This window comes from Vigna umbellata, chromosome 4, assembly GCF_029865625.1.
Source record: "Vigna umbellata cultivar VRB3 chromosome 4, Vumbellata_1.0, whole genome shotgun sequence".
In the NCBI taxonomy this organism is placed as follows: Eukaryota; Viridiplantae; Streptophyta; class Magnoliopsida; order Fabales; family Fabaceae; genus Vigna; species Vigna umbellata.
Window position 1 is genome coordinate 31857385 of NC_142168.1, and position 11973 is coordinate 31869357.

An 11973-nucleotide genomic window follows, 5' to 3' on the forward strand; every position below is an offset into this window, starting at 1 on the left:
TCGTTTACTCGCCCTTGTCCTCACCCGAGGGCGGGGACCACCGCCAACCGCCACAGCATTGCGTTCCAGAACCCCACGCGCCATCAGGGAGCGTGGTCCCTGTAGGAAAATATCTCCATCAGAAGCGTGACGTGTACCAAGCAAAGGTCCCACCACGATCGCGGAGCAAAATCGTAAGCCCTCTGGATGATCGCCACGTGGCCCTCTGTATTTCTGTGCACGCGTCCCCTTTATATACGCGGTGCTCCCTCATCCAAAGAAAAAACCTCACCCCCACACCTCTCTCACACTTTCTCTCTCTTTCACTCACTCTCACTCTCTGTCACGGACAGAGAAAAACTCAGACACCCACGTTCACACTTCCAACACACCATCCCTCCTTGTTTCTTCTTCATCTTCTTCTTCTTCTTCTGTTCCTTATTCTTTTTTTCCTTCATGGAATGATGGAACACAACATCATCAGCAACACCAACAACGTGATCGCACCGTTTGTCATAAAAACCTACAACATGGTTAACGATCCCGCCACCGATAATCTCATCACGTGGGGCCCAGCCAACAACAGTTTCATCGTCCTCGACCCTCTCGACTTCTCTCACTCACTCCTCCCTGCTTTCTTCAAGCACAACAACTTCTCCAGCTTCGTTCGCCAACTCAACACCTACGTTAGTATCACTCACCTCACTTTCTATCTCAATCTAATTAAATTCTTACCTCCTTTTTTTTCTGTTCTTTGCTTATCACACCACTTCCGTCTCCATCATTTATGCTTGCCTACAATGTCAACTTTTCACAAAAACACACATGTTACTCAAATTTCAATTTTGATTTGCCATTGAACAAATTTTGGAGCTAGTTCTAAAGTATTAATTTTAGAACAAATCAGTATTTAAGTTTTGAATATACAGCTTAGGTTTTAATAATCGAATTTATATGAGTTAAGGACAGTATTAATACAGCTTAGGTTTTGAATATGAGTTTTGTCCATTTTCGATGGAACTCCATTTCATAAAGTTAGATTTTTCTTTCTGGGCAGCTCTTATGTTTTCTAAATTCGGGTAATTTTAATATGTTTTATTTTATGTTTGGTAGGGTTTCAGAAAGGTGGATCCGGATCGGTGGGAATTCGCGAACGAGTGGTTCCTGCGGGGGCAGAAGCATTTGTTGAGGAACATCGTGCGGCGGAAGCATGGCGGAGGTAGGAGCAGTAATTTGCATTTGCATACCCTGAAGCTGGAAGAGTTGGACGACGAGGCCATGGTGATGGAGATAGCGAAGCTGAAGGAGGAGCAGAAGGCGTTGGAGGAAGAGCTTCAAGGAATGAACAAGAGGTTAGAGACAACGGAAAAACGACCGCAGCAAATGATGGCGTTTCTGTCAAAGGTTGTCGAGGACCCGCAGGTTCTCTCTCGGATTCTCCGAGAAAGAGAAAGAAAACACCTCAGCGAGAAAAAGCGACGCCTAATTCCTCCGCCTTCGACCGCGGCGACCTCCTCCTCCTCCTCATCCGGCATCAAGACGGAGTTCGAAGAGGACGAGGGTAACAACATCATGTCTTCATCGCCGGAGACAGGTTTGGAAATCGATAATAATAATAATAATAATATTTTATATTCGTCGGCGACGGCGGGGTATTGGGGGGAACAGGGATGTTATGGGTATAATTGCGGCGGAGTAACGACGCCGTTAACGGTGGTGACACCGGCGGCGCCGGCGATGGGAGGAGGGTATTTGGGGCGTGGGAGTTATTTTGGGGAAATGGCGGCGGAGGGGAGTGCTCTGCCGCCTTATCCGTTTTCGTTGTTGGAAGGTGGGTTTTAGATTTAGTTTTTTTAGATTATGACCTGAATGAATTATCACTGCCACAAGATTTTATCTTGGATTCTGTCTTTTGTTTTGAAAGTTCTATCCTTCTGCGTCGATTCTGTGTAAAGAAAAGGGAAAAAGAAAAAGGAGAAAAAGATTTATTTTTGTTAGATATTTATTCTTGTCTTCAATTTTATTTTTAATCTCTTCATAAATTTCGTTTGCGTGGACCATTTAATACGTAGTTACTTTTGTTACCTCTGTCCCTGCGAAATCTAATTCAAATATTCAGATATTGAAAAGAAAAATATTAAAATTGAGTTTTACAAATGAAAATAATATAATAAAAACGAATATTTCATTTTAAGATGGAAAACAAAGGAATAACATAGCAGTAAGAATCTCCCTGCTTATCCAATTCAAACCGGTCTCGTAGATCATTCATAACTTTTTAGAAGGTCAAATTTTTATCTTCATTGTACAAATTTAAATGTATCATCATATGTTTTGATAATATTTCCTTATATATATAATAATTATATTTTCAAAAACAAAATGACATTTTATTGAAAGTGATTCACTCAGTTATTAATTATTGATAAAATTAATAAATATTTTATATTAATAACTAATTTGGAAAAAAATTGTAGAGTTACTGTCACATTTCATATTAATTCAATGATTTTTCAAAACAAGAGTGATCTTATAAACCGACTTAAGCATGAGTGTTGGACATGTAAGCTAATTAAGTCTTTAAATAGAGAAACTTAAATTTACAATTATCTTATTTAACCGGATTATGTTTCTTTCATGTGTTCAAACACAAGAAAAGGACAAAAAATTTATGGGTGTTGTGCTTTTTCTATTGAAATTTATTTAGGTAGTTTTATTAAATTGTAGTTTAAAAGACAAAAGAAAGTGAGTGAGAGGAAGTATTAGAACCACATAAAATTGAATCTGAATAATAACAAATTAAAAATACAGAGTTCAAAACAATTTGAATACCTTTTAAGTTGAAAAACTTGTTCAAATGTTTTCCGAAAAAATAATAACGTCAAATATGTTTTCAATTTTTAAATGTAGAAAATATTTTTAAGAAACAACCATCAAGCACATGCACTTTGAATACTCTTTTTTCGTCACACATGTAAGAAAAATATGCAGCGTTCGAGTTGCGTGCTTAAAAACATTTGCCGTCAAATTAAAAATACGAAATTACAAGCAAGAAGAAATGAAAAGCAATACTACATTTAGGTTATGTTTATTTGTATAAAAAACAAACTGTGTTCACAATAACGTAAATCTATGTTTATTTATATACTTGTATATAAAAGAGTATACATCTTTTACATATTTTTTATTCTTGTTTTATCTTTTATAATATAATTATTAACTAATTTAAAAATATATATAATTATTTTGTGAACTGTAGGGAGGACGACACATATACATCTCCATAATGGTAAAACATTGTCTACATTGAATCAAGCCCTCACGAATTTGTTTTTGATATCATTCCAAAAAAACTTTTACCAAGGGATAAATCTTATTTGTTTATAAACTCATGTTATCTCTTGTTTTATACAATGTGAGACTTTGATTGAATCCTAACACGAACTTAGTTAAAATTCTTCCTTGTTCAAGCTCCAAATCATTTGGGTGTACCTGTTAAAGATATTCTAACACTCAAGTCAGTAATTAATTTAATCGGAGATTATAATAAATTTTTTAATTTGCAATAAATCAATCACCTACCTTCTTATATTCGACCTCTAATTATAGGTTTTGAGATGAACTTGTTATTAGTGGAATCCAAATCACGATCCATTTCTCACTAAGTGATTCTTACTAGTAAATCTTGAATTATGAGCGATGTCTAGAGGTTTTTATTGTTGGGGCTGCATGGCCTCTCGGTCTCCCATCTCCATGACCATGCAGTCAGTTAATAAACAACGTTCAATAACAATCTTAATTGGATGGCACCTAATGGTGCCTTTGAACCAACCGTCTATTCACGTGGTCTTACCCAATCGGCTACTCTATATACTCGTATGACCATGCAATACAATCTGACTTCTTAAAAATAATTATTTTCAAATATTTTATATAAAATTTTCACAAATTTTTATTATTATAATTGTAGTTTTTAAGTTAACATTCTATTATTTATTAATTTACATATATTATTAACTTATAATATACAAATATTAAAAAAATTTAACACATTAGTTAATAATAATTAGCATTTGAAATAATAATTATAAAATAATAAAACAAGGTATGTATTGAATAATATGAGAAGCTCATTAGTAACGTGGTATTATGATCTCTAAATGTATATTTTATAAAAATAAACTAACAAAATTGTATGGCGATCAAATACAATAAACTTTGGAGAACCTTTTAATTTTGAAAAAGTTGTTAATAAAGAAGTTACAGTGCTATATGAGAACATCTTCATTTCATTCATATTTTTTTCTTCTCATCCTATAAGAGTGAAAATCAAAAGGAACCTAAAGTGCTCTAGAGAAGGAAGATCATAAACCAAAGTTGATTCATTAATTGTTCCGAATGGCAAATCTTTCAGGTACCTTGTCTGTTCTAGAAAGAATTGGGAATTGTTTTACTTTGTAAGGGTTTATTGCTAGTTAGTTATTGATATATGTTTTATAACTTTACCAAATTGTATTAGATCATATTAGTTTATGATTAATTGGTATGAACTCTAATATGAATCTCTCACTTTTCTGAAAAATTATGTGAAATTTAAGGGTTTTAATTAATTATGACTACATCTCAAATTTTGTTTTATTCATTGAATTAATGAATGATTTTGAATGGTTTTTTTGAATAAAAATAAGAGAAAACCCCAATCTAAAACTTTAATTGTGGAACCCTAATGTTTTTTTTTAAATCCTAAAGTGGAAATTAAAATAAAAAACCCTAAATGGGTAAAACATCCCAATTTGTTTTCCTTTTTGCAATTAGATATAAGATTTTTTTATTTTTTCTTTTAATTGATTCTTCTCCAATATCGTCTTTAGTGAGTTTTCTGAAATTCTCACACCTCCAAAAGCAAAATCAGCAAAACTCCCAAAGAGAAACGAGATTGAGAAAAAATCAATTGAAAAAAAAAACCCTAAATCTGATTGTGGGAGAGAAGCTCGAGAAACAAAACTTAGATTATACAGACAAAAAGATCAAACTGAGACTTGAGGAAAACAGATTGGTGATTTTTCCTTAATTTAATTTCTGATTCAAATTTCCACTTTAAGATTCTTAAAAAATAATATTAGGGTTTCAGATTAAGGTTTTTTTATTTTTAATAAAAAATTCATTCAAAAAAATTCATTAATTCATTGAACAGAACACTGTTTAAGATGTAACCCATAATTATTTAAAATCTCAAATTTCATAAACAGAATTTTTCATAAAATTTGGGATCAGATTAGGGTTCGTACCAATTAATGTTACATGTATGAAATTTAGATCAATAACTATTCATGAATTATTCATGAATAACACAAAAGGGTTACAACAGGCCAGAAAATAATTGTCTTAAAAGATATTCATTTATGGTTTTTTCATTACGATAAAAAAATTATCTACATTGTTTAAACTGCAACACATCTTCTTCTTTTTTCTTTTTTTTTTATCTCAAAAGAAAAATATTAATTTCAAAACTCTTAAAAGTTACAATGTACTTAAAAGGTATAAAAGTAAATAATGAATTAAACAGTTTCTCATAAATGAACCATTTATGGATATCCCAAAAGATTAAGGTCATAAATGAAGAAAGTGAAACAATGAAGTATTTGTTATTTTTAGAAAGGAATGTGACAGCTTTTGTTTTGCAGAACCAAACTGCAGGTTCTACTTCTGACTTATTCTCTATTCTTTGGCTTTTGAAGGAAGGACACAAAAACATGATGTTTCTAAATTACTTTAAATGTTTACTGAATATTTAAGAATAGCAAGATAACATTTAAAAATTAATGGTAAAATTACGTTGTTGTAAGTGTAAAACTTTAAATAAAATATAGTTTGGTACTTAAAAGAGAATTGTCATATATGTGCAGTCAAATACTAACCTCTTATCTGAAGAACAACACATTCTCGATTAGTATTCACCCAATACAGAAACAATTCAAGTGGAAGTACACCCCTAAATAATAACGTAAATTTAAATTAAAATATTGAAAATCTCACATCGACTAGAGATAAGGTCAATTTATAATATATAAGTGAGGTGTAAACCTCACATTACAAATCGGTTTTGCGGGATTGAATTAGGTTTATAGTCCACTTCAAATATGATATCTTAATTTCTACTATCACGTACGAGATGTTTATACCTCGACTTGAATTAGATTTAGAAGTATAAAATAAATTTATCATGATTGTCTATATCCATCAATAGTTAACAAAGGTAATATATTCAATATGCAATTTTTCTAACAATATGTATAAACTTTCCTACAATTTTTTTTAGACAAAATTACAAACTCATGCAATTTTTAAAAACAAATCTGCAAACTCTTCTCATACAAATTTTGTGGGAATAAAATTATAAATTCCTGTTATGCGATTTTTTTTTTGCATAAGTATGCAAATCCTTCATATATTTTTCTTTTAAAATATTATAAAATTTTCAATGATACGCAACAGTCCATATTCTTATGCATTTAAGAGACCTATTAAACTTTGGTTAGAACTCTAAAAATAATTCTTCGCTTTGTTAAAAAAATTTATATTACTCTGTGTCGAAGTTGGATGAACACTTTCTAAAATAAAGCAAATTGTTTACATTAAATTTGATCACTGTGTAAACAAACATGTTATATAGTATGATTGTTCGGTCAGTTTAAAAATCGAATGGTTCACCAACCTATAATCCTACTCAAAAAATCGATCAGTCATATTAAAAACAAAGTTAACATTAACGATATTTATATTAATTCTAAACTAAATCATTATCATTTGGACTGTAATTAAGTCAACACTAATAAAAAATCAATTCCAAAATCTATAAATACAAGTTTATGGTATTCAAGTAGTTGACTACATTGATTGTACATTTATTACTAACATTGTCGGACATTCATTGACTTTACACCAATACAACAAAGCGATATGACAGCGGTCGTTTTTAAGTTATGACAGCGGTTCCAAAATCGAGATATTCAGACAAGGTAAAAAAGCCAGACTTTTTGTCTCGGTTGAAAAATCGAAGCAAAAAATGTTTTGATTTTGTCCCGATATAGAAAATCCGGAACAATGAACAAAAAAATGAATCTTTTGTCTCGGTTGGATCCTGAACCAAAACAATAAACCCTTTTCTGTCTCAGTTGAATCTAGAACCAGGAAAATAAACTATTTTCTTCTTTTATTGGATTCATAACCGAAACAATGGACAATTTTCTGTCTTGATTTTTATCACAACCGCAGTCAAAGTCTAACTTTTTTTTTTAAATAATAGTTCTGTTTCCTATTTCTTCTTCGTATTTTCAATTATTGTTTGCAAAGATGTACGTCAATCACTTCTCAATTCTTTCATTTCCTCATCCATTTCAATTATGAAATCTCATTCAACGTCATTTTGTTCCAACTCTAATGCGTCATCATCACAACAATTCATATATTTCTTATACTATCCTATAAAATAAGTAAATTCTAATTTCTTTTATAACAAAAATACGCATGCTTAATTAAAAGATAAAATTTTAAGACACAATTTTTAATAAAATTTTAATATTAAATTGTAAAGTGTATATTTTAAAACTATTTTTGTTATCTGTCGCTAAATTATATAAAATTAAGATTCCATCCAATTCAAGTTAGTTTTAAAACTGATTAAATATACAGCTCTAAAACCGATAAATTACATAATTCAATTATTTTGTCTTTAATTTTTTGTTTAAATATAATTTAATACGAGTGGCATGAGTGGAAACTCCAAAAAAAGTTGGCAGTTGTATGAGTATATATAGTTGTGATAAAGATGCCTTTCATTTCTGACGCCACGTGATTGTGTTCGACGTTTTCTGCCTCTTCATTGTCATTTCACTTATTTTTTTTTAAAGACTATTATCTAGGATATAATCATAGGAAAAAAAATATAAAATGTATTTCTTGATTGTAAATAAACTAATTATTATTTATCTAACTAACTAATAAATTAATTTTACTAATATAAGATGATAGAAATAAACACAGACTATACATTTTACTAATTACTAATTTATAATTCAATTCAACAACGAAGTTTAATTGATTACGAACTTGTTTACTATTTCTACCTTTTCTATTTATTATTGTCTATTTCTTATTTTATTTTATTGTAAGCGAAATATTTATTCCTTTTCTTAAGTTTACGCTTCCAACATCTGAGCATTATTCCTTATTAACTGGTGTATCGTATGTATGATTTTCATACTAGTAAACGACTGATGTAAAAAATAATAAAAATTGACTGTTGTAGTTTTAAGTAACATTAAGTATAATATTTAATTAAGTTATGTTTATTAAATGATAGACCGTGATTATAATTTCGTTAATCATAAATTCATCTCAATACTTATAAAGACAGATCATAGATAAGAAGGTAAGAGATTGTATTTATTGTGAACCATAATTTTATTGTGACCTTTAATTTGTTAGATACTGACTTGAGTGACAAAATGTCCTTGACTAATACCCGCTCGTATGGTTTGAAATTCAGACATTGAAAAAACATATGAAAATTAACTAAAAATTCAGATATTGAGAAAGCATAAGAAAGTTAACTAAGAATATTCATGGTAATATAAATTGAACCGAAGAAAGTGTAAAAAAGTGTTTTGTAACGATTTCGACCCTGCACTCGAAAAATAAGATGACTTATTGGAAGATTATATATATATATATATAAAAGTTTAACAAAAAAATATTTATTTTAAAAAAAATTTAAAATGATAATTACATAACAATATCAATGTTTTTAACTTTTTAAATTTAACTTTTTAAAACTTAAAGTAACAGAGATAACATTATAATTATTATTTTTTTCACTTTGATACAATTTTACACTTATTTAACCAATGTATTTTTATTTTCTTACTAATAAAAACAATATCAAATTAGTGTAGGTGTGTCAATAGTATTGATCTTTTACAAACAAAATCAATGTTTCAATTTTAAGTGGATTAAGATAATATTGTTAAGATTAATTATTATGTCCAAAATATTACCTAATTTGAAATTCACAACATGTTATAATTTTGTTATTATTAAAGAATACAAGAGTATTAAAGGTTAGGAAGTGAGTGGATGATGAAAGTCATAGGATTGTAAGAAATATGTCCCACAACATATATGCCCACATTGCCTTTGTCCCCTTTGCCACAAAAAAATTCTCAAGCCTTATGTCTTAACCTACTTTTCTCTTTGGCTACCTTCGTATCTACTTCACTTGACATCAATATCTCATGCACACCAAATTTTAAACATCTAAAAAATCATACCTCTCTACTCTAACCAATACTAAATGTTATTCTCCTTCATAGGGAAACACCTAACTTTGCAACACTAACCCCAATACACATAAAATAATAATATTTTTTTAAGAGAATATAATCCCATTTACAAAAAGTCAAAATATATTTGTGGGCACACCTAATAGATTGTCAACACAACACTAACGATCAAACATAGATTAAAATTCAAATGATATCATTAAAAGTCAATTATTTTTCATTCAAAATATTGTTTATATGGGAGTTTGTGTTTTATTATAATTTTATTTTATATTTTTTTGTAAATGATGTGAAACTATTGAATGTAATAAAAATAATATATTTTTTTAAAACCTTCTTACAATTATTATTAGAAAAAAAAATGGGTTGAAATATCCCATTCTAAGTGTTTTTTTTTTAAATTCATCACATTATGATCGAAACATCATTTTCCATTTTTCTTTCCTGAATTCTCCACTTCTCTTAGAATAGTGACAGTTCATTAATCTTTGTCTTGGATCATACAAATTTATAAATATGAGTAAATATCCATTTTCTAAATAAATATTTAAGTTAACACTTCAAATTCATTTTTTTTTTCGTGTTCGAGCTATTATTTTCAGATTAAAAGTTATTTAAGCTTAAAATAAATTTATAATTTAGAATGAACTTGAACAAGAAATTAAACACGTTAAAGGAATTATAAATTAAAGGAAAAAAGAGAAAAGGCACAGAGCTGGAAAATGAGGGGTGAGGGATGACGAGGGATGCACGCGAGACTTATATCATGTGGGACCCAATCCAGACCATCCAGCTGGTGGTAACAACACGCGTCACGAGGAGAAGGCATCTTGTGGCGATTGTGGGACCCACATCCTTTCCAATAATGGAAGGTAACGGAGAAAAAGTGGAACTGGGTGGGACCCAGGTTTCACATAAGGGACAAACTCGACTGTCTTTTCGCTTTTTAAAAAGGGACCCTCACCACCTTTCCTCGTGCAATACACGTGGGGTCACCGTGACTCGTGTCTCCTTCCTATTAGATCTTCAAATATTTATCAAATAATTACGATATTATTCATTGGATGAAAATTGTGATAACTCTAATAAAAAAAATTGCAATTAAATGTGAGAAAATATAAATATTTTAAATAAGGAACCCTAGGGCCTGATGGTGGGTTTTGCACTCACTCACTCAGTCACATGAGAAATGAACGGCGTTATGGTGCTACTCTGTCACACAGTATTGCGGTGGACGTTGAACCCATCACTTCCATTACTCCAATGGCTCCACCACGTGTAACTTCTACAGCTCACCACCCACGTCAGTAAAACTATGAATAATAAATAAAATAATAAAAGAAAACAAATTATTACTACCACAATAAGTTAATAGTAAGATAATTTGGTTTCTACAAATTCTAAAACAATATGACCGTTTGATCGGTCTTAGTTAGTCAATCAACCTACAATCTCATATGGGTTAGTCAGAAAATTGAATGATTAAACTAAAAGTTAAATTAACTTTAATGATAATTATATTAATCCTAAGCCACAATATTATTGTTTGGACAGTAAGTAAATCAATACTCAATAATTAATTTCAAAATATATAAATTCAGATTTGTGGTATTTAGATGATCGGTTATATCAATTGAACATTTATTTTTAATGTTATTAAATATTTACTGAGTTTAACATTATAGTGTCTTCAGTAGGTAATACAATAACATTTACAGTATAGTAAAAAAAGAATTTTGACCTGGATTAAGATTTTAGAAACTGTTTCGGTATGGATGTTTTCCGGTGTGTCTTTGTTGCTTTTAAATGTTTGGGACGCTCGCTTTTCTTCAAATGTTGTCGTTCATGCTCCTTCAGCTCGTATCGTTCGTCTACTTTCGCCAACGGAGGAAGAGGTACTTGCGAAGATACACGCTCAAGTCAGATATGAGTTATGGAGCCTCAGCTCTCAAGAAAGTGATTATAATATCACTCTAGAATATTGTCTAGAGTCTCTAAAACGTAGAGGGAACATACCTGGACTTTTGTCCTGTCATTGTATTTATAAACCAATAAAAATAACCTTATCCAATAAATATCTTACTATACAGAAACGATATTGAAAAATTAACTTAAACTCAATCTCTTAAATCGAAACGAATACTTTTTAAAGTTTTGAAGGATGTTGAAGCATGGAATGAAACTTCTTCTTGGTGTGATGTAAACAGTGTTTCATTCTTCCAATCAATTCAAACTTTATGACTGCTCCACTTATGAAAATGCAGTTATGTTCTCAAATTTTCAGCTCATGCTTAAACTAATAACCCAGTCACACTCAGAATATTTCATACTTTTGAATAAGAAACATAAAAAAAGAAAGGATACGAATATGTTATCGTAGACCCCATTTGTAAGAGATACGAGATGCACTTTTTCAAAACAATTGAAATAAATATTCCCATAGTAGGAGACGTGTGCTTGCACCACTGGATTACAACACTTTCACTCAACACAGAATCTGACACCTGTCCTGTGCCAAATTCTTAATTCATCAAAGTCTCTGTCTTGGGAGAGAAAAAAATTGGTGCCACCATAGATTCATGCCAAATATAGCTTCTTGTGTGTGTGGTGATTTGCGACCATATAATAATAATAAAAGAAATGCGACTGTAAA

At 30.4% G+C, this 11973-nt stretch overlaps 1 protein-coding gene across 1 annotated transcript; it reads left to right on the forward strand.

Moving 5' to 3' along the window:
* The first annotated feature begins 410 nt into the window (after window positions 1–410).
* Window positions 411–1978, forward strand: HSFC1 (heat shock transcription factor C1). The gene is made up of 2 exons (XM_047300063.2): window positions 411–665; window positions 1093–1978. Exons 1-2 carry the CDS (start codon window positions 441–443, stop codon window positions 1819–1821), a joined length of 954 nt encoding a protein of 317 aa, XP_047156019.1. The 5' UTR covers window positions 411–440; the 3' UTR covers window positions 1822–1978.
* Window positions 1979–11973: the final 9995 nt, after the last annotated feature.